Source organism: Dama dama, chromosome 20 (genome assembly GCF_033118175.1).
Source record: "Dama dama isolate Ldn47 chromosome 20, ASM3311817v1, whole genome shotgun sequence".
NCBI classification, from domain to species: Eukaryota; Metazoa; Chordata; class Mammalia; order Artiodactyla; family Cervidae; genus Dama; species Dama dama.
This window is the reverse complement of record NC_083700.1, coordinates 115,395,830-115,419,734: the sequence shown is the minus strand read 5'-3', so window position 1 is coordinate 115,419,734 and position 23,905 is coordinate 115,395,830. Positions and strand designations below refer to the sequence as shown.

Below are 23,905 nucleotides of genomic sequence, written 5' to 3'. Positions count from 1 at the left end.
AAAATAATCAAGATCATTCTGTCATTTTTGAGATTGCACCCAAGTACTGCATTTTGGATTCTTTTGTTGACTGAGGGCCACTCCATTTCTTCTAAGGGATTCTTACCCACAGTAGTAGATATAATGGTTATTTCAGTTCAGTCACTCAGTCGTGTCTGACTCTTTGTGACTCCATGGACTGCAGAATGCCAGGCTTCCCTGTCCATCAGCAACTCCCGGAGCTTACTCAAACTCATGTCCATTGAGTAGGGGATGCCATCCAACCATCTCATCCTCTGTCATCTCCTTCTCCTCCTGCCTTTAATCTTGTCCGGCATCCAAGTCTTTTCCAGTGAGTGAGTTCTATGCATCAGGTGGCCCAAGTATTAGAGTTTCAGCTTCAGCATCAGTCCTTCCAGTGAATATTCAGGACTGACTTCATTTAGGATGGACTGGCTGGATCTTCTTGCAGTCCAAGGGACTCTCAAGAGTCTTCTCCAACACCACAGTTCAAAAGCATCAATTCTTCAGCGCTCAGCTTTCTTTACAGTCCAACTCTCACATCCATACATGACCACTGGAAAAACCATAGCCTTGACCAGACAGACCTTTGTTGGCAAAGGAATGTCTCTGCTTTTTAATATGCTGTCTAGGTTGGTCATAACTTTCCTTCCAAGAAGCAAGCGTCTTTTAATTTCATGGCTGCAATCACCATCTGCAGTGATTTTGGAGCCCAGAAAAATAAAGTCAGCCACTGTTTCCATTGTTTCCCCATCTATTTGCCATGAAGTGATGGGACCAGATGCCATGCTCTTAATTTTCTGAATTTTGAGCTTTAAGCCAACTTTTTCACTCTCCTCTTTCACTTTCATCAAGAAGCTCTTTAGTTCTTCTTCACTTTCTGCCATAAGGGTGGTGTCATCTGCATATCTGAGGTTATTGATATTTCTCCTGGCAATCTTGATTCCAGCTTGTGCTTCTTCCAGCCCAACGTTTCTCTGCATATAAGTTAAATAATCAGGGTGACAATATACAGCCTTGACGTACTCCTTTTCCTATTTGGAACCAATCTATTGGTCCATGTTCAGTTCTAACTGTTGCTTCCTGACCTGCATACAGGTTTCTCAAGAGGCAGGTCAGGTGGTCTGGTATGCCCATCTGTTTAAGAACTTTCCACAGTTTGTTGTGATCCACACAAAGGCTTTGGCATAGTCAATAAAGCAGAAGTAGATGTTTTTCTGGAACTCTCGCTTTTTTGATGACCCAGCAGATGTTGGTAATTTGATCTCTGGTCCTCTGCCTTTTCTAAACCCAGCTTGCACATCTGAAAGTTCATGGTTCATGTACTGTTGAAGCCTGGCTTGGAGAATTTTGAGCATTACTTTGCTAGTGTGTGAGATGAATGCAATTGTGCAATAGACAGTGTGAGCATTCTTTGGCATTGCCTTTTCTTGGGATTGGAATGAAAACTGACCTTTTCCAGTCCTATGGCTATTGATGAGTTTCCCAAATTTGCTGGCATATTGAGTGCAGCACTTTCACAACATGATCTTTTAGGATTTGAAATAGCTCAACTGGAATTCCATCACCTCCGCTAGCTTTGTTCATAGTGATTCTTCCTGAGGCCCACTTGACTTTGCATTCCAGGATGTCTGGCTCTAGGTGAGTGATCACACCATCGTGATTATCTGGGTCATGGAGATCTTTTTTGTATAGTTTTTCTGTGTATTCTTGCCACCTTTTTTTTAAAGACCTGCTTCTGTTAGGTCCGTACCATTTCTGTCCTTTATTGAGCCCATCTTTCCATGAAATGTTCCTTTGGTATCTCTAATTTTCATGAAGAGATCTCTAGTCTTTCCCATTCTATTACTTTTCCTCTATTTCTTTACATTGATCGCCGAGGAAGGCTTTCTTACCTCTGCTTGCTATTCTTGGGAACTCTGCATTCAAATGGGTATTTCTTTCCTTTTCTCCTTTGACTTTCACTTCTCTTCTTTTCAAAGCTATTTGTAAGACCTCCTCAGACAATCATTTTGCCTTTTTGCATTTCTTTTTCTTGGGGATGGTCTTGATCATTGCCTCCTGTACAATGTCATGAACTTCCATCCATAGTTCTTCAGGCACTCTGTCTAGCAGATCTAATCCCTCGAATCTATTTGTCACTTCCACTGTATAATTTTAAGGGATTTGATTTAGGTCATATCTTAATGGTCTAGTGGTTTTTCCTATTTTCTTCAATTTAAGTCTGAATTTGTCAATAAGGAGTTCATGATCTGAGCCACAGTCAGATCCTGGTCTTGTTTTTTCTGACCGTATAGAGCTTCTCCATCTTTGGCTGCAAAGCATATAATCAATCTGATTTCAGTGTTAACCATCTGGTGATGTCCATGTGTAGTCATCCCTTGTGTTGTTGGAAGAGGGTATTTGCTATGACCAGTGCGTTTCTTGGCAAAACTCTATTACCCTTTGCACTGCTTCATTCTGTACTCCAAGGCCAAATTTGCCTGTTACTCCAGGTATCTCTTGACTTCCTACTTTTGCATTCCACTTTCCTATAATGAAAAGGGCATCTTTTTGGGGTGTTAGTTCTAGAAAGTCTTGTAGGTCTTCATAGAACCATTCAACTTCAGCTTCTTCAGCATTACTAGTTAGGGCTTGGATTACTGTGCTATTGAATGGTTTGCCTTGGAAAGGAACAGAGATCATTCTGTCGCTTTTGAGATTGCATCCAAGTACTGCATTTCAGACTCTTTGTTTTACTATGATGGCTACTCCATTTCTTCTAAGGGATTCTTGCCCACAGTAGTAGATATAATGGTCATCTGAGTTAAACTCACCCATTCCAGTCCATTTTAGTTTGCTAATTCCTAAAATGTCGATATTCACTCTTGCCACCTCCTGTTTGATCACTTCCAATTTGCCTTGATTCATGGACCTAACCTTCCAGGTTCCTATGCAGTATTGCTCTTTACAGCATCGGACTTTACTTCCATCACCAGTCACATCCACAACTGGGTGCTGTTGTTACTCTGGCTCCATCCCTTCATTCTTTCTGGAGTTATTTCTCCAATGATCTCCAGTAGCATATTGGGCACCTACCGACCTGGGAAGTTCACCTTTCACTGTCCTTTCTTTTTGCCTTTTCACTCTATTTACGGGGTTCTCAAGGCAAGAAGTGGTTTGCCATCCCCTTCTCCAGTGGCCACCCAGAGTTTTGTCAGAACTCTCCTCCATGACCCACCCAGTCCTGCATGGCATGGCTATAGTTTCATTCAGTTACACAAGCCTGTGATCCATGTGATCATTTTGGTTAGTTTTCTGTGATTGTGGTTTTCATTCCGAAGGCCATGGGATTGCAATTCTTGCTTCTTCTCTGTGTCCTTCTATCTGGGAGGTGATGAATAGATTCAAGAGATTAGATCTGGTAGACAGAGTGCCTGAAGAGCTATGGATGGAGGTTCTTAACACTGTTCAGGAGATGGTAACCAAAACCAGCCACAAGAAAAAGAAATGCAAAAAGGCAAAGTGGTTGTCTGAGGAGGCCTTCCAAATAGCTGAACAAGAAGAGAAGCAAAAGGCAGAGGAGAAAGGGAGAGGTATACTCAACTGAATGCAGGTTCTGGAGGATACTAAGGAGAGATAAGAAAGCCTTCCTCAGTGAACAGTACAAAAATAATAATAATAATAAAGGAAAACAACAGAACGGAAAAGACTAGAGATCTCTTCAAGAAAATTGATGCTATCAAGGGAACATTTCATGAAAGGATGGGCACAATAAAGGACAGAAATGGTAAAGCCCCAACAGAAGCAGAAGATATTAAAAAGAGGTGGCAACAATACACAGAAGAACTATACAAAAAAGGTCTTAATGACCTAGATAACCATGGTGGTGTGGTCACTTATCTAGAGCCTGACATCCTGGGGTGTGAAGTCAAGTGGGCCTTCAGAAGCATCACTACGAACAAAGCTAGTAGAGGTGATGGAATTCCAGCTGAATTACTTAAAATCCTAGAAGATGCTGCTGCTAACATGCTGCACTCAATATGTCAGCAAATTTAGAAAACTCAGCAGCGGCCACAGGACTAGAAAAGGTTAGTTTTTGTTTAAATCCCAAAGAAGGGCAATGCCAAAGAATGCTCAAACTACCATACAGTTGTGCACATTTCCCATGCTGTAAGGTTATGCTCAAAATCTTTCAAGCTAGGCTTTAGCAGTACATGAACTGAGAACTTCCAGATGTACAAGCTGGGTTTAGAAAAGGCAGAGGAACCAGAGATCAAATTGGCAACATCCACTGACTCACAGAGAAATCAAGGGAATTCCAGAAAAACATCTATTTCCACTTCACTGACTAAGCTAAAGACTTTGACTGTGTGAATCAAAACAAACTGTGGGAAATTCTTAAAAAGATGGGAATACTAGACCACCTTATCTTTTTCCTGAGAAACCTGTATGTGGGTCAAGAAACAATAGTTAGAACCTTACGTGGAACAACTGACTAGTTCAAAACTGGGAAAGGAGTATGACAAGGCTATATATTGTCACCCTGTTTATTTTACTTATATACAGAGTACATCATGCAAAATTATGGGCTGGATGAATCCCAAGCTGGAATCAAGATTGCCAGGAGAAATATCAACAGACTTGGATATGCAGATGATACCACGCTCATGGAAGAAACTGAAGAGGAATTAACTTGATGAGGGTGAAAGAGGAGCATGAAAAAGCTGGCTTAAAACTCAGCATTCAAAAAACTAACATCATGGCATCCAGTCCCATCACTTCATGGCATGGGAAAAAGTGGAAGCAGTGACAGATTTTATTTTCTTGGGCTCCAAAGTCACTGGGGGCATTGCCTGCAGCTGTGAAATTAAAAGATGATTGCTCCTTCGAAGGAAACCTATGACAAACCGAGACAGCATATTAAAAAGTAAAGACATCACTTTGCCGACAAAGGTCCTTCTAGTCAGAGCTATGATTTTAGCAGTAGTCATGAATGGATGTAAGAGTTGGACCATAAAGAAGGCTGACTGCTAAAGAATTGATGCTTTTGAACTGTGGTGCTGGAGAAGACTCTTGAGAGTCCCTTGGACTGCAAGGAGATCAAACCAGTCAATCCTAAAGGAAATTAACCCTGAATCTTCCCTGGAAGTACTGATGCTGAAGCTGAAGCTCCAATATTTTGGCCACCTGATGGGAAGAGTCAACTCATTGGAAAACACCCTGATGCTGGGAAAGATGAAGGCAAAAGGAGAAGAGGGCCATTGAGGATCAGATGTTTAGATAGCATCACCGATTCAATGGACTAGAATCTGTGCAAACTCCAGGAGACAGTGAAGGACAGGGGAGCCTGGTGTGCTGCAGTCCAAGGGGCTGCAAAGAGTTGGATATGCTGGATGTGACTTAGTGAGTGAATTACAACAAATAATTGAAAACTAGAGGTGGGCTAGTGCTTCTTTTGAGGGAACTTCTGGCTGAGCTACTTCAAAATAAGTATTTCAGAGTTTATCAGGAAAAGCATGACAGTCTTTGCCTCACTGTTTGCCACTCTGTCTAGTCTAAGGATTCTCCCCTGACATCTTTATCATATATGACTACTTTTCCAAATAAACAGACACTGCACAATAACAAAAAAACCAGTTAACTTTCTCCCTCTGGCTTTATTAAGGCCAAATTTAATCAGATTCAATCTGCTTCTATTCTGAAGCTTGTCTAATCTGTAATGTGTGCACATTCATGTTTTTCTATGAGGAAAAAAATAGGATATTAAAATTGTTTTTTTCTGTCCTTGAAAAGTCATGGAAGGTAATTCATCTCACATAATTTTAGTGATAGATTTTTTTTTAATAAAAATAGAATCTGTTATTAAATAGAAACTTGAATAATTAGCCACTTAGATGTGTATATTTACATTTTCAAGAAAGAATGTTCAAGCACATCTGAGCACTGAGAAGATTTCCATATTGCTCTAAGCAATGAAAAGACAGCTACCAAGTTGAGACAAAGTATTTTCATGCCAAGATCCTCAGGCATTGATTGGAGAATTTAAGTATTTTCATTAACTGCTTAATATTTGTTGCAAAAAACATAATTCAGTGTTGAAAATAGAATTCCTTATAAACTAAGAGAAAATGTTTGTTCTTTAAAAACACACAATAAAATTGATAAATGTTTTGTTTTCCTTCTCTCCATTACAGAAAATTTAAAAATACTTACAAAAGTAGAGAGAATAAAATGATGTGCCTATAACCCAGATGCAAGCATTGTAAATGTTTCCAATCTTGTTATATCCATTCCCTTGTCCCTTTTTCTAAAGTAGATTAAATGCCAAACATCCTGACATTTTACCTGTAGACACTTTTGCTTGCATCTTTAATCGATAAAGATTTTTTCCTCCATAAGCACCACACACACTATTGTCATATTTGACTAATAAGACTTTCTTTATACCATCAAACACAAGTTCATATTCAAATGTCCCTAGTTATCCATTCATCACTGACTCAACAGACATGAGTTTGAGCAAACTCTGGGAGACAGTGAAGGACAAGGAAGTCTAGCGTGCTGCAGTCCACAAGTTTGCAAAGAGTCAGATATGACTGAACGACTGAACAACAACAAAAATAAGCCAGGAAGGTGTTTCGTGGGTGATCTGAATCAGGATTCAAACAACCCACCTTGCAGTAGGCTGTGAACTGTCCTTCACTCTCTCTTCTCCGCTTCCTTTCAGCCCCTGTGCCCTGGGCTTCTTGGAGAAAGCAGGTCACAGACCCTGTGGAGTGTCCCATGATCTGTATTTGCTCACCTGTGTCCTTACTGTGTCATTTAGCTTGTTCCTCTCTCTCCACATTACTTGCAAGTTGCACATAGAACTAGAGGCTGAGTTGCTTTCAGGTTTAATTTTTTAGAGAAGAACATTGAGTAGGTGATGATGTGGATGTCTTACCATATCGAATCTTGATGTTTGTGGTATCTGGTTGTTCCACTTATAATAAGGCCAAGAATGACCAGCAATTCAGGTGGTATTCAATGGAGGCTAACATGTTTTTCTTCTGAATATTTATGAGACAGAAATAGTCTTGGTTTTGCTATCAATCTTGATAAAGACATATGTGAGGTTAGGCAGCCTTGTTGGGGATGTCTATGGGGCAGGGGAGCTCACTGCATCCCTGGCATAGAATATTCATCTCTGGATCCCAGCTGACCCAGGGCACAGACGGGTCAGGCATGCTCAGCTCTCTCCTGGGTTCCCTGTGTTCAGCATGGACTGGTCACGGAGTAGACACCTAAGTGCCTGTGAACAACTCAGCGAATGGAAACAAGGGGCCTCACAGGCATCCTGGGGAGGAAGGATGAGGTGTGAGCTGGACTGGTGATGCTGAGGATGAAGAAGAGCATGAAGTCAAGGCTCTCCTCTTCAGGGCACAGTCAGTCTTGGGGCTAGAATGGGTGCTGGGGAGGAGAAGAAGGGGAAACAGGCTCCAGGTTTCTGGTTTGGGCGACTGGGCAGAAGGAGTGCCTGGAGAAGGGGGTCAGGTTTGTTGGGCAGCAACTTCAGGATCTACTGGTGACCTGCTAAATTTAAGGTACTTCAGGAACATTCCTGTAGACCTACCTATCGTGGAAGAGGGAACCTCATGGGGGAGCTGGTGGCCCCTAAGTTTCAGCCTGTGCGGTGAGAAAGATGGGACATCATCAAGAGAGTCGTGGGCAGAGAAGAGGTGAGGATGTTAGAACAGGGGGTCCATGGAGATGTGAGAAGGGAGAGTCGCAGAGACCAGAGGACAGCTGAGAGGGGGGTGCATCACAGGGATGGGAGTCAAGATTGGGGGTGCTGACGGAGCAACATGGGCGGAGAAGCAGACAGAAGCATGCCCTGAAGGGGCCCGTTGTAAGTGAGAAGAGGACACAGGCCAGAGCCATTCCTGAGGTAGAAGAAACAGGCCTTGGAGACAAATGTGAGGCTGGGGGCTGAGGGCACGGGGATCTGGGGGAGGCAGGAGTAGGGAGCGGTGGGGTGGTGGACAAGGGAGGCCAGGGACAGCGGGAGGGGAGACGACGGGAGAGTGGGAGGGTGGAGCTCAGACATGCGTCACTCCCAGCGCTCGCCCTCCTCACCGCCAACCCCTGGTCATATGGGCTGCCATATTGGCACACTAGACCCCGCCCCTGGTCTCAGCCAATTGGCTCGGGGATGAGCACGTGACCCAAAGCAGTCCAATCAGGGCCCTTCAGTGCAGATGCCTCACTGTCCTTGCAGGTGCAATAAGGCATTTTCCAGCCGCTTTCTGCATGGGAGGTGGAAATGTTTGGCCAGCATCACTCTCCCTGCCTTCTGGCTTCTTGTTGGGTCTGGCAGATGGGAAAGCCCAGCAGGAGACTGGAGGAGAGGTCCCGCCAGTCAGGGTACTTATTCCCTGCTGGCTGCATTGGTGGTTTCCTGTCGCTGGTCACAGCCCCCCAAGGCAGCATCTCCTTGGGTCTGTATTCACACACCTCTGGGCCAGGGGAGCTGCTGCCCTCTCCGCTACCCTCGGACCTTATGCTATCACCTGTAGTTCCCTTACTCACTGAGTGTCCACCCATACAGGCTCTGTATTAAACCCTCCCTGAATTACCCTAATGGACTATTCCATCTGATTTCTGTGCGACCCTGATCTCCCATGGAGATGGTAAACCAGAGCAGAGAAGAAAACTCAGAACTTGCCTGGGTGGCAGAACTAAGGCACTGAGGCAAGCCCAGTGGCTCATGGACTGGGAGTGAGGCTGATGAAGGAGATGCTGAGTGAGGAGCTGGGGGACAGGCTTCTCCCTTCTCTGGTCCCGGTGGTGCCAGGCCTGTGGCCCCGCCCTTGGGCTCAGAGCTGTCCCCCAGACCCCTGCATAAATTTGCTTTTCTGCTTAAATCACCCCAGTTTGTTCTTGTCTGTGCAACCGAAAGTCCCAGCTGACACGTCACCACAGAACAGAAAGTCTAGAAAAGGGTCAGGCGGCCTTGGCATGTGTGCCTCCCTTTCAGCTGTTAACTTTTCCACAAATCCAGCATTGTAAGATGTTGACTGCGGGTACCAGAGAGAAAGGCGGTCGTTACGGAACGAAGCAGGGATGACTCAGGCCACTGGAGAAGGACGTCCTGTGACAGAACACTGGCATGCCAGGAGTTTACGCAGAGAAGACGCCGGCCAACTCAAAATAGGAGGAGAGCTGAACCCTGCTGGTGTGAACCAGGATGAGTTTTCGCAGAATTTCTAGTGCTCTCTTGCCTCTTGCCTCCTGTCTTCAGCACCCTCCATCCACTTGATGATCTACATGCGTCCTGGGCCCCTGGGCCCTGCTGGCATCAGTCTTGGGTTCTTCTTGTTTTGAAGGCTTTGCTGGAACCCAGGGAAAAGTCTACAAATGTAATAACTACTTCTTGGAGGTCAACTTAGATCTGAAATGTCCATGTCATGATGGGTGATAGTCAACCTGGACAGTGAACAATTTCACACAAAATCCGATGTCCCGGCCAAGCTGTTTTTCAGTTACACAAAAGATGATTGGGAATATGAATAATAACTGAAGTTGGGTTTCATGTGAAGATGGTGAGAAAAGTGTTTTCAACACTGCTATCTGTGATCATTCCAAGGGGCTCCTGGACTCTCCATGAAGAGCCCAGTTAGAGCAGTTCCTCTGTGTGAGGGCTCTATGGGGAGCATCTTTTCTCAGTCACATGCTGAGTGGGATTAGGAATATCCCAGAAGATATCAAGCACGCTTATTTTATGAGCCACAGTCGAACATGCTGGTGCTTCTGCTTTCTTTAGACATTAAAGGAAAACAACAAAACCTGTCCACTCTGATGTGTTGTAGCTCAGAAATCCCAACCCAGGGCTTCCTGAGTTAGCAGAAACAGCAGTGTCACAGTGTGCCCCCAGGTGTGGCTGGATGCTGTCCACACACCTACAGAAGCTGTTGTGATGCTGGGACAATGTACCCAGAGTTTCCCCTCCCCTTCTTTGCTCTGCTTTATTGAAATGCAATTTGTGCACTGGTGCTAAACCCTGAAAGGTATTGCAAGTGAACACCTGTCCACCTGTTCTTCTTTGGAAGATGGGATCCTGTCTGCCTGCTCCCCATTCTGTCTGTGGTCCTGGTCTTACAACCCTTCTGTAATTCTCGACTAATTCCCTCATCTCCTTTTTACTACAGGTTCATGAAATTACTTGTTCCCGTCTTCAGTGTCTAATCTTCCATCTTCTACAGAACTGCCAGATCTGTCCACTCTTCTCATGCACGAGAAGCAGCATCTTGGTCCTAGCTTGTGTTTCTAAGGTAACAACAGGTGTTTTGTTTATGAATCAATTCTTGGCGCACTGGCTGTTGACTGACCCCAAATAGAGGTTGCTTGTTCTGCTTTGTGTCCTGAGATGGCTTCAGCTTTGATTACTGGGGACAGTGACATCAGGCCTCCTCTACCACTTCAGCGGGCATCTGCCAACACTGTCCACGGGCTTCCTTGGGGCTGGTGAGTGCATCTGAAAGCCTGGCCAGGCCTAGAGCAGCTGTGATTCCAGACTTCTCGTCCTTCCCATGTGCCTTGGCAGAGCTCGGTTGGCTGGGATATGGGGATGGAGGCCACCCCTGGACCCTGACCTTGACTTTGAGAGTGTAGGCCAGGACCCAGACACATGCTGGAGCTCTACTCTGCTCATGTTTGAATGGTTTAGACCCAGGGAAGATGAGTCCTTGCCCTCTGGTCAGCATGGTGGGGACTCTGGTGGGAGACTTGGCCCCAGCCAAATCTATGTCCCTGATGACTCTTGTTTGCATAGCAGGGTGATGATCTGAACAAAGCTCCAGGCAGGCCTCCACTTGCAGGCACTCATATAAATAGGTCCCCAAGGTGCTATTTAGACCCCACTCAGAAGAGTGGGCACCCAAATACTGCTGTCTTGTGGAAGGGGAGGCAACTGGGGTGGGCCTTGAGGGGACAGAGCCAGGGGCTCCCCTGGGGAGAGCCACATACCTTGAGTGCTTGAGGGGTAGAATTTCACCCCTGTGGTTGGCGTTTTCTTATGTCAATTTCAGGGCAGGAAGGCAAGGCCTGTGTGAGGCTGGGCCAGACATGCATGGGTCCCACGGACCCCCATGGGATGGGGCTCCAGGCTCACCTTTATAAGTGGGGTTCCTGAAGCCAGGACCAGCCAGACCTCAGAACAGGATGGGGCCAGAGTGTGTTCTGCTTTTCACTCTGAATGGTCCGAGTCTCAGAGCCATATCCCAGCCACCCTTGGCACCTGAAGGGCTTTGTTGTTGCTCTGGGCTAACTTCACGTTCCCGGCAGTTACTTTCCATGCTCTCTGTTGCATTGCAGGAGTCCTGCTAAACTTCTCACTTTTCAGGTGTGAATTATTTTCCTATCTGTGTCTTGTTGTGTTCATCTGGCTGATGTTGTGAGTGTGTGTGTGTGTGTGTGTGTGACTTGTTAAGTGTACAGTCCAGTGGTTTGTAGTATATTCATGGTTATATACTACCATGCACAGTAAATTTTAGAACATTCCATGACTCCAGAAAGAAATCCCAAACCCTTTAGCCATCATTCACAATATCCTCCCATCCCCCCCCACCAAACAACACATAATCTACTTTCTGTCTGTGTTTATTTATTTGCCTTTTTTGGACATTTCTTTGGGGATTGGCTTCTTTCACTTCAAACGATGCTATAGAATCCGTTAGTCTGTCTTTCCTTTTTGTGCTCAAATGATATTCCACCATATGGAGAGACCATGTTGTGTCCATCCATCATGAGTTGATGCACTTTTGGCTTCTTCCCACCCTCTGAGAACTATGAATAATGCCGATACAAACATTCATGTGCAAGTTTTTGTCTGGATGTGTGTTTTGGTTTCTCCCGATCGTTTCCCTGCAAGTGGAATTGCTGTGTTGTATGGGGCTTCCCAGGTGGTACAGTGGTCAAGAACCTGCCTGCCAGTGAAGGAGACACAGGAGTCTCAGGTTTGATCCCTGCATGGGGAAGATGCCCTGGAGGAGGAAATGGCAACCCACTCCAGTGTTCTTGCCTGGAGAATCCCATAAACAGAGGAACCTGGAGGGTTACAGTCCATACGGTCCCTCAGAGTTGGACCCAACTGAGCACAGAGCACAAGGATACACAAGTGGTACTTCTATATTTAACTGTGGAAACACTGGACCGTTTTCTGAAGTGACTGCACCATTTACATTCCCTCCCCCTCCCTGGCCGCAGTGCACAGAGGCCCTGATTTCTCCTCATGCTCAGCAACGCTGGCGTTCCTTTATAATTCTTTGTATTTTTGTAAGACTGGGCGCCATGGCCCCTTGTTTTCTCATCTGATTCTAGTTTTCATCTCCTGTTTTTTTCCTGGCCAGTCTAGCTGTTAGCTTGTTGTCTTTGCTTGCTGCTTTAGGAAGCAGTTTTGGTTGCACTGATTTTCCTCCATTGCTTCTCTAGTCTGTTTCACTCATTTCCAGACTCGCATTGTTTCCTTCCCTCTGCTTTTTAAGAGCCAGTGTGTCTCTTTCTCCAGTGTCTTACTATGGAAGGTTAGAAAGGTGGGGACCTTTCTTTCTTGACGTGATCACTGACAGCCCCGCACTTGCTCCTGAGCGTGGCCTCAGCCGCACCCTGCAAGTTTGCTGTGTCGCGTCTTCGTTATCATTTACCCCGAAGAATTTCAAGATGTCCTTTGACTTCTTCTCGGCTTATTTAATTCCCACATATTTGCAGCTCTCCCAGTTTTCTTTCTGCTGTTGACATCCATTCCATCGTGGTCCCCGAATGTAGTGGTGTTTCTGTCCAGTTAGGGTCACAGAGGCTGGCCGATGTATGTGCTCCTCAGCGTTCCGTGTGCCTTCAAGAGGTGGGTGTGTCCTGCAGCTGCTGGGTGTGATGTTCTCACACATCTGTTACCGTGTTGTTTAAATCTTCTGTTTCTCTGTTTCCCCACGGTTGACAGCGGGGGCATTGCAATCTCCAGCTATTGTTGGAGTGTGGAAGTGCCTCTTTCGCTCCTCATTTCTGTCCGTTTTCGCTTCCTGAGCTGCATTATCTATTGTCAGGTACACAGATAATTGTATCTCTTCCCGATGGGTTGACCCTTCCCATGTTCTAAAGTGTCACTGTTTATCCCTAGTAGTATTTTTGTTTCCAAGTCGATTTTGTTTGTTATTAAAGCGGCCACTCCATCCTCCTTGTGACTGCTGCCACGTGCTGTAATTTTCCATCATTTAGTTCCATGGGTTTACAATCTGCCTGCATCTTTGATCTAAAGTGTGTCTCACAAAGACAGCATGTGCCTCACACTTGTGAGGCAAGTGTCTTATAATCCCCGATCACAGGTAGGCTCCCTGGGCCTTAGAGGGAGAGTCGTATACCTGGACCCCAGCCCTGCTGCTGGGGTGGTCTTGCCTGGCTCCCTGTCCATGCAGCCTGAAAGTTCCTGCTTTCTCGTGGGTCTTTGCTAACCGTGTTGGCGGTCCTGCAGCTGGTGGGAAGGAAGCGGACTCAGATCAGGGCCAGGCTTGTCTGACCTCTGGGCTCTCAGCTCATCGCCAGGCTGAGGTGGCACCTGGCTGAGCCAGGTTCACGCCATGGCAACAAGGTGGATCGGATAGAGGCTTATTCTTGGCACAGAGTCCAGGGTTGTTGGAGTTGCCCCTCCCGGGCCTGATCGTGCCCAGAGGCTCAGCCTGGCCATGACCTGGCCCTGCGTCTTTGGCGTCTCCTCGCCTTCCTGGGAAGGGTGACCTTCGCGCCCACAGGAGGCGGAGGGCAGGGACGCTCAGGTGTCACAGGTGTCTCTTCTGTGTGAGCCAGCGGCCAGATCTGTTGACACAGCAGTGCCTCCTGCAGGGGCGAGGCTTCAGTCCCGGACGGCAGAGCACTGACCACAGCCCCGGCACCCGGTTCTGGGTGTCCTCACCCCGGCCGCCTGAGTTCAGCTGCAGCGACTACGAATCGATGTCCTTCCTGTTTGATGGGAAGCGCGCTTCCTTCTTCTCCGTCTCCTCCGCTCACGACTGGCCGCTCACCTGGGTGCTGAGCTCAGCGGGATGGAGGGTGCCGTCTGTCCTGTGTGCGTAAAGGCTTCTGCTTTGCACGGTGGGGGGGTTTTTGCAGCCTCACTGGGCCGCTTGTAGAAGAGCGTGATGGAGATCTTCTTGGAAAGTCTCTTCCAGGCCAGCACGCTCCCCTCGGTCCAGACGTCCACGCCGGAAGCCTCCAGCCTGTGCCATCCTCTGATGCTGACCTACAGAGCCTGTGCCTGGTCCGCTGTGTGGCCGCTGCTGCCAGTGGGCGGTGGCTCTGAGCTCTGGGCACGGAGCTGGGGTGGTGTGCCTGCTGGGATGGGGCGACCTCCCCGGCAGGCGGGCTGTCCAGGCACTCTGAGCGAAGTGGGGGACCCGGTGTGGGGGGGGTCATATCACCTCCTGCACGCTGGTCAGTCTGGACATGAGCTGCAAAACCTGTAAGTGGCTAGAGGCCTGGGAGCCACATGGCAGCTGCCGTCTGGTCAACAGTGACCTTAGTACTCAGTTAAGCAGAAGGTGACCTGTCACGTGGGGCGTGTGTGAACCCAAAGTCTTGCTGATTTCATTTTGTTTCCAAGTATGAAGCTCCTCTCCAAGTATGAAGCCTCCTCTCCAAGTACGAAGACCCTCGCCTGTGTGTCCGCCACCCAGAGGAGCAAGGAAAGGCATCTCAGCCACCCTGTGACCGTCCCCTTCCAGCTGGGACCCCCATCGCAGCTCCTGGGAGCCTGGCCCTGTGTGCGTCCCGCCTCCCGGCCCCAGGCTTCAGTGAGAAGTGCCCAGCACCTGTGTCCCCTGGATTCCGCCCTTTGCTGCGGCTGCTGGACTCTCGAGGGAGCCGTGTGGGTGTTTGCTCCAGGAAATCCGCTCTGGGAGGGACGCACGTATCCACACAGGGGGCTAGATTTAGGGAAATAAGACTCTGCTGGGTTATGATTAATGGAGATAAATCTGCCCAAGAGAAGCTAAATTTAACAAGCATTTCAGCCCTCAGCTTCCGCTGTCCTCCCGCAGCCGCAGGCAGACGGCGTGTGTTTCCATTGGCTGGGGCCCAGGCAACATCAAGAGGTGGAAAACAATCCCCAGAAATCTGAAAAATGTTGAACAAGGAAAGAAACTGTTCAATCGACCAAAACAAACAGAGATACAATCTCACCCCCGTGGGGTTTGCTGGGCCTCGGGCAGGGAGGGGAGTCCAAGAGACTGCAGAAGAAAACGTGCTTTAGAAACACGGGGCCAGGGGAGACAGGGGCCGAGCCCGTCACCCACAGAATCCAGCCGGAGGGGCCCAGACCCCTGGCAGGGACGCTGGTGGGAGTCAGGCCGGGCTTTCTGGGGCTCTGGGCACCCGGCCAGGGGTTTCCTGGTGATAAGGAATGCCTCTCGAATATCCCCATTTACCTGCTTCTCTTTCTTTGATATTTCAAGAATGTTTGTGTTTTGAAGATACATTCGCTTATTCTGTCATTGATTCCACAAGGATGCTCTGTGCTGGGCATTGGCAGGGCCCAGGACTGGGCTCCCCTGGGAGGAGGTGGGGAGCGTGGTGGTGGAGGGGATGTTCGTGGTGGGTTCAGCTTCTGATTGGAGGGGAGGGACCCTGGGAAGCAGCAGGCCCACCTTTTGGCCCTCCTTGCTGTGATCTCAAGGTGTGCATTCCCTGGAAACCCTTGAGCGCCACCGAGTGCTCTGCAAAAGAAGTGCTGCTCCTGAGTTGGGTGTCAGCGCAGGGCCTGAGGGGCTGGAGGGCTGACCCGCCCCTCCACCAGGCGTGGCTGCTGGCCTGGCTGTGGGCAGCAGGGCGGCCACGGTGGCTGCGGCCCGTCACTCCCCTTGCTGGGCTGGCTGCTCACTGTGGGTCCCGTGACCTGGTCCCTCTCCCCAGGGGCTCTCGGGGATCTCGGGCTCTAGAGCGCGGGCTCAGAAGTTGTGGCGTACAGGGTTCGTTGATCAGGACACCTGTGAGATCTTCCCAGACTGGGGATCGAACCCACGTCCCATTCATCAGCAGGTGGACTACCAACAACTGGGCCACCAGGCACGTCCCTCTTATCAGTGCTCTAATTTCGCCCTTTCTATATCATCATGTTGAAGTGAGTTTCTTGCTGTCTGCTTATGGTTGGGTATGGTTTGTTTATCCAGTCTTCCGATCTCTGTCCTTTATATGGTGTCCTGAGACTATTTGTACTTAATGCAGTCATGGGTATGTGAAGGCTATGGTTCCCAATTTAATTTTTGTTTCTTTTTCCTGTATTTCTGTAGGTTACTTCACATATTTTTGGCATTCCATGTTGATTTGTCTGCAGTGTTTTGGTTGTATACATCTCTCTGTAGTGTCTTAAGTGTCTATTTTAGGTGTTATATTACACTTACATAACTTATCAAGTTTAATGGTGTCATTAGTTTGCCAATTTGAGTCACTTCCCTCTACAAGCCTCTACCCTTTCCCATTTATAGCATCACTGTCTTAAATATTTCCTGTGAATACACTTAGAACTATGTCGGTTACAACGTTTGCTTATTCTCTAACCACACTTTGCAGAAACTCATGAATGAAAGGAAAATCTGTTGTATTTACCCACTTTTTGCTTACCTGTTTTTTCTTCCTTGTGCTTTGCTATGCTTAGTCATTCAGTCATATCCAAGTCTTTGCAACCCCATGGACTGTAACCTGCCAGGTTCCTCTGCTCATGGGGATTCTCCAGGCAAGAATACTGGAGTGGGTTGACATGCCCTGATCCGGGGGATCTTCCCAACTTAGGGATGGAACCCAGGTCTCCTGCATTGCAGGGGACTTAGGGGCTGGAGGGTGTCCACTATCTGAGCCACAAGGGAAGCCCAAGAATACTGGAGTGGGTAGCCTATCCCTTCTCCAGGGGATCTTCCTGACCCAGGAATTGAACTGGGGTCTCCTGCATTGCAGGCAGATTCTTCACCAGCTGAGTGACCAGGGGAGCCCCTTTCTTACTGGTACCCCAAGTTTCCCACTTTTATCTTTTCTGTGTAGAGGGTTTCATTTAGCCATTTTTTTATGGTAGATCTGCTGGTGCTAAAGTTGTCTGAGTTTTTCTTCATTTGAGAATGTCTTCATTTCCCTTCATCCCTGAAGCTTATTTCTGGTGGATCTAGAACTCTGGGTTGACAGCTCTTTCCTTCAGCATGGGAAAATGTTTTGCTGCTTTTTCTTTCTGGGTTCCACAGTATCTGAGGATAAATTCAGTCATTTAAATGATTTTTCCCACCCCTAGCCTCCTCCACTCTTGTTAGTAATGCTTCATTTCCATCTGGTAGCTTTCAAAACTTTTTCTTTGTCAGATTTGACTCCAGTCAATCCTAAAGGAAATCAGTCCTGAATATTCGTTGGAAGGACTGATGCTGAAGCTGCAACTCTAATACTTTGGCCACCTGATGCTGACCCTGATGTAGGGAAAGATTGAAGGTAGGAGGAGAAGGGGATGACAGAGGATGAGATGGATGGATGACATCACCGACTCAATGGACATGAGTTTGAGTAAACTCCAGGAGTTGGTGATGGACAGGGAGGCCTGGCATGCTGCAGTCCATGGGGTCGCAAAGAGTAGGACACAACGGAGCAACTGAACTGAACTGAATCCTAAAGGAGATCAGTCCTGAATATTCATCAGAAGAACTGATGCTGAAACTGAAACACTAATACTTTAGCCACCTGATGCGAACAGCCGACTTATTAGTAAAGACCCTGATGCTGGTAAAGACTGAAGGCAGGAGGAGAAGGGGACGACAGAGGATGAGATGGTTGGATGGCATCACCGACTCGATGGATATGAGTTTGAGCAGACTGTGGGAGACAGTGAAGGACATGGAAGCCTGGTGTGCTGCAGTACATGGGGTTTCAAAAAGTCGGATGCAATATAGCGACTGAACAAAAACAACAGGTTTGACTATGGTGTTGTCTTTGTATGGACTATTTGTGGTTTATTCTGTTTAGAGTTTGTTCAGCCTCTTGAATCTATAGGTTAATGTCTTTTGCTAAATTCAAAAAGTTTTTTGCCATTGTTTCTTCAAGTACTTTTTTTTGGCCCCGCCTTCCATCTCCTTTTTTTCTGAGGCTCTGATGGCACAAGACCTGATCATTTTTAGAGTCCTACCAGTCCCTGTGATTCTGTTATTATTACTTTTAGTTAAATTTTCTGTTATTCAGATTGGGTAATCTCTATATGCTCTTTTCCAGTTCACTTATTTTTTCCTCTGTCTCCCCCATTCTTCTTCTTGGGCCCATCCATTGTTCTTTTTAAATTCTTTAAAATTTAGTCATTTTAAGTTCTAAAATTTCTGTTTAGTTTTCTTTATATCATCTATTTCATTGTAGGGAGTTTCTAGTTTATTTTCTGAAAACTTACAGTTTTTTATTTATTTCAAGCATATTTTAATTGCTTATGGAAGCATTTTCATGATGGCTGCTTTGAAATCTTTGTTAGATAATTCTGATATCTCTGTCATCTAATTGTTGGCATGTTTTGATTTTCTTGTTTTCTTCAGTTTGAGATTTCCTGGCTCTTGGTTTGACAAATGACTTTCAGTTTATCCAGATTCTTTGTGTGTTATGTTATAACCCTGGATCTTATTTAAATCTTCTCCTTTAGCTGATTTCCTGTGATGCTGCTTTTGCAAGGAAAGTGGAGGCATTGCCTCATTACTTCCAGGTGGGAAGAAATCCAGGTTCCCTACTTGACCTCCATTGACCCTTGGAGGAAGGGATCCTGGCTACTGCAGGATAGGGACAGGAGTTCTTGACCTCCACTGGAACCTCCCTGTATCAGCAGTAGCACTTGATGTGTAAAACTTATAAATGACATATCAGTTTGGGTATTTACAGCTGCAAGTAATGGAAAATCCAGCAGCATGAGCTGAACCATCAGGGTATTTGTCATGATGTCGATAAGAATTCTAGGTTTAAATTGTCTCAGGGTTAGTCTGGCAGCTCAGTAATGCCATCAGGGGTCCAGATTCTTTTTATCTTCTGACTGTGAAAGCTTTTCAACCTTATGCCAATACCTCACAGTGGCAAGACGGCTGCCGCTAGTCAGGAATCCCGTCTACGTTCCAAGGCAGAACAAAGAGGGAGGAGTAGCACCAGGGAACTCTCCTCTTGTATCTGTACTTCTTAGGAGGAGAGAAAAGCGTTCCCAGAAGTCTCCCTGCAGTCTCCTGCTTACATCTCACTTGGCTTAGGTGTGTCATATGCCTGTTCCTTTCTGCAAGGGAGGCTGGGAGAATGAGCACCTGGAAAATAGGATTGGGGTTTTCAAAATCCGCTAAGAAGCAGGGGAAGAGTGTGTGCTCCCTGAGAATATGAGATCTCCCCTCCCTCCTGACCTAGTGGGCGATCTCTTAGCAGGAGGACTGTGTGGGGTTGGGGACCTGCTGGGAGGCAGAGAGCTGTCTGCATGAAGACCTCTCAGCAGGCCAGCCATCCTCCTTTTGGGGTGATTTCTTTGCTGATGATCTTGTCTCAAAAAGTCAAAACCTCGCTGCCCGCCCGCCTAGCCCTTCCCACATGTGATGGAGCACTTAGTGTGTACAGGATGTCCCTGCTCCCATCGGGGCTTCAGGCAGGCTCCAGTGGGATGTGTGGACGTGGGTGCAGAAAACCCCCTCCTCCCCGCAGATGGTCTGAGGTGCCCGCCAGCCCAGGTGGAGGAGGTGGAAGGACGGGGCTCACTACGTCCCTCCTTGATCGTCTCTGCACCACGCGGCACCAGGGCAGGCCCAGGTCCAGGTGTCTCCACCATCAGGAGTCAGTGAGAGAGAGAAGCAGGCCAGGACACCCTCACCTCCCGCTGCTGGTGATCCATGTGCTTGTCAGCTGAGATCGGGAGGCGGGGCCTGCAAGGCAGGGAAGGGAATGGGAAACAGGGGTGCAGAGAGCAAGTAACTGACAGGGAGAGGCTGTGCATGGTGGTGCTGGGCCGCAGGGCACCCCTGGAGAAGGGGGTGGCGAGGTCCCCACCTCCTTCCCGCCCGCAGCTTTGCAGCACGTGGTCTTACCCGCGGAGAGCTGAGAACCTTCCAAGGCCTGTGAGGGGTCTGGGGCAACCATACTGCACAGTTTTAGCAGAAGTCAAGGTCCACCTTAAGAAAAATGTGGGGCATAAGGAAGTGACTGATGCTTGGTGATAAAGGACATTTCCCCCAAATGCTGCAGAATGAAGTGTGCGGGCTGTGTCGGGGGGCACCACCCCAGGGAGGTCCCTAGAGGTGACAGCCTCTGGAGGTGATGACCCAAGGAAGTGGTGTCCCCCCGAGGGTTGTGTGCCCTGGGGCTGATAACCGCCCCCTCCAGGTGGTTCCGCTGGAGGTGATGTGGTACGCTCAACCCAACCGTCTGCCCACCTGAATGCCCTTCCCAAGGCCTGACAGTGAGACTTCTGGCCCCGTGTGGTCACTGGACTGAACAGGCATCTTCTGTTACACTAACAATGACGTCCGAGTGCAGGACTAAGTCGGGTTTTATTTCCCTTTATCCCGTTAAACCGCAGGGTCACAAGCAAGGAGAACTGAATCAACCAAAGGGCCTCAGGTCCACACAGTCAGGCTTCACAGAGGCAGGAAATCTGGCCACCAGGGTCAGGGCCGTCCAGAGGCTGCTGGGTCCCTGAAAGCGTAGTGTGGGTACTCCGGAATCCCAGGCCAGCGTCCGGGTCACTGACCTCCCGGCAGACAGAGCCCTGAGTTTCCAGATTAGCTGGGGGATGAATAACCCCCCGAGAGACTCTCCCGCACCCCTGCCCTCGCCCCTTGGACGACATATCTCAGGGATCCCCATGACACACAGCCCTGCAGCTGAGTTGTTGCCCCTACAGGTCCCCAAGGGGTGGATTATCTCCCCTGAGAAATGCTGGGTCCTAACCTCAGGGCCTGTGAAAGTGACCTTACTGGGGAGCAGGGTCTTTGCAGAGGCTCAAGCTCAGATGGGTCATTAAGGTGGACCCTGACCATATGGCCATGACCCTGAAGGTCCCCATGGCCCCCCAGAGTTGTGTCAGAAACAAGGGGCAGGCCGCCTTGGATTAAGGTGGAATTATCTAAGGTCAGAAGGGAAACCTGCCATGAAAACTGTCTGCCAGGGGGAAATCGGATGAGACGGGCAGCTAGCTGTGAATCTAAATCTGACATAATCTTTAGACCAAGAAGCGTCCAGATGGAAATCAGAATGAGACCACACTGACTCTGAGAACTAAAAAGGAAAGAAAAAAATTCTCTGACCAAAATGTCTTTGATGGGTGGGTTCTGCTGCTGAAACCACCCTCCCCCCGCCCCTGGCAATCTTCACCCCAGGGAAGGTGTGCCTGGAGGTCAGAGGGCCCGGGGTGGTCCCAGTCTGCTCCCCCCACTCACCTGTGTGATCGCCCAGAGGGCCAGGAAGGCAGATGTCCCGGGTTCCCACCAGGCAGAGCCAGGCTCGGCTGGACCGGTGGGGACAGGGCTGGGGGCTGGGCTACAGGCGCTGACCCAGAGCTGGCGGCAGCCCCGCTGGCCAGCCCTCCTGTTCTTCAGCCAAACTGGGAGGGCGTCAAACACATCAAAGATACACTCAACGTTTTCATCAGTTCTGTTAGTGGGGCTCTCAGTCAGATTTTATTTTTCAAAAGCATTTGGGCTGATGGTTTGACAGCAAGGACTTGATCAGCGATCCGAAGCACAGGGGTCATGCAATCTCTGTGCAATACCCAGCCTGTCTGTGGCCAGCAGAAGGCAACTCGAGATCAGGGTGGAAGCACAGGGCGTGTCTGAAACCCCTGCAGAAATGTATCCTGAGAAACAGGCCTAAGAATAGCTTTCTGGGAAAGTCATAAAACTTTGCTGACAGATATAAGGACCTGAAAAAATTGAGGATGATGCCACGTCAGATGGTGGGCAGACTCTGTTCTAAACATGCTCGTTCACCACCCGATTAACTTGTAAAATCAAAGCAAATCTACTTGAAACTCCACAGATGTAACAGGAAAAAAAGACTTTTCAGGGAACTTGACAAAGCGATTCCAAAATGCATATGGAAGTATAAATTGCAAGCAGTTTTAAATTGGAAAAGCGAAGGATTTTTTTGGTTTTGTTTTTATTTATTTATTTTTTTGTTTTCTATCCCACCAGCTGTGAAGGCACAGCGTCCCGTACTTACACGAGTGTGGGGGTTGTGGAAACAGGACCAGGAGGAAGGCCCAGAAAGAGGCCATTTATATTGTGAACCGGAGCTTAACAGATCCAGGGAGGGCAGATGGCCGTTCATAGACATAACTTGGAAAAGTGGCTACTTTGCAGGAAAGATTAGATTCCTGCCTCACACCATACACACTCATGAATTCCAGATACATTTATTAAAAACTTAAATGTGAAGAAATAAGAAGTTCTAAAGCCATTTCTTTAGAGGAAAGAGTATGTTCTGCTACTGACATGTAGGGATCCTCCTTCAAAGAGAGACTTTATGACAAAATGATGTACGGATGTGAGAGCTGGACCAGAAAGAAGACTGAGTGGTGAAAAATTCATGCTTCTGAACTGTGGTGTTGGAGAAGACTCTTGAGAGTCCCTTGGACTGCAAGGAGATCCAACCAGTCCATCCTAAAGGAGATCAGTCCTGGGTGTTCATTGGAAGAACTGTTGTTGAAGCTCCAATATTTTGGCCACCTGATGGGAAGAGCTGACTCATTGGAAAAGACCCTGATGCTGGGAAAGATTGAGGGCAGCAGGAGAAGGGGACGACAGAGGATGAGATGGTTGGGTGACATCACTGACTCAATGGACATGAGTTTGAGCAAACTCTAGAAGACAGGGAAGGACAGGGAAACCTGGTGTGGTGCATTTCATGGGGTCACAGAGCCAGACACGACTGAGCGCCTGAACAACAACTACTACTGCAACTCCTCTAGGAGTGACCTGGCATTGTCTTCAAAGCTGGCAGCTTACTTCCAATTCAACTCCTAGCTCTCCAGCCTGGAGAAGCTCTCACACATTGTACTAGGATTGCTACACGTGACAACATGGTTTGAAAAGAATCAGAACATCTGAACACTGCAGACAGAGACACGGCTGACCCCCCCAGTCTTTCAGGCTATGGGACTTTCTGTGTCAGTGAAAAGCGTTAACACAGCGGCTCCCAGGCCCTGCAGGTGAAGACTTTATTATAAGTCTTTATTATAAACCCAGAGATGCCCACCTCCCTGGGCAGACCCAGGCCCCCCAGAGCCCCCCTCCAGGCGGCCGCAGCCCGCCTGTGCCCCTGTCCTCACTGGTTGGCCTGAGCTCGCGAGGGGCCGGACCAGGGGACCGTCCCTCCTGCAGAGGACGCAGCCCTGGGCCTGGCGCTCTGCACTGTCAGTAGTGGTCTCAGTGAGGTTTTCTGATCCACAGCTGAACAGTTCATTGTTTTGGCTTCACTTTAATTCATGATTTTCTGCTTTTTTTTTTTTTTGTACGATTCTTAGTAAAATTGAGAGGCAGTATGTTCTCTGTGAAGCTCTCCCACCATCGCCCTTGGGTGTGACATGGTTGCAAAGAAGCCCAAGTGTGTTGGATGGCTGGATTTGGCCCGTCTACAGGGGCCCCAGGGAGCTGAAACCAGCCCGTTATGCATGGGTCATAAAGCATAGTCTGATGCCAGCCGGGCGGAAGGGCCGGGGTCTTCGTCCAGACCCCTCCTGAACACCCGTGGCTCCTCCTGTGTGCAGGCAGCGATTTGCGGACACTTGAACACACACTGCCTCCCGGGGCTGGGGGTCGGCGTTACAGCCGCAGCGCGCTCCTGCTCAGGCCCCAGAGCCGGAGGTGATCAGGCTGTGTTCCCGCAGGAGGGTGTCCATGCTGGCCTATGCTCCAGTGGGCAGCCTGCCAGCTTCCCC

General features: G+C 48.2%; 1 protein-coding gene across 4 annotated transcripts in view; it reads left to right on the top strand.

The window, feature by feature from the left end:
* NDUFA10 (NADH:ubiquinone oxidoreductase subunit A10) overlaps nucleotides 1-23,905 on the top strand; it is a 97,489-nt gene that overhangs the window by 52,473 nt on the left and 21,111 nt on the right. For 2 of the 4 annotated variants that reach the window (XM_061122631.1, XM_061122633.1), the window contains exon 10: nucleotides 10,170-10,292. In XM_061122631.1, coding sequence (XP_060978614.1) covers nucleotides 10,170-10,292 — 123 coding nt within the window. Of the gene's footprint in view, nucleotides 1-10,169; nucleotides 10,293-14,608; nucleotides 14,648-17,345; nucleotides 17,367-23,905 lie in introns of those variants that run through there. The other 2 variants (XM_061122634.1, XM_061122632.1) reach the window with 2 other exon arrangements.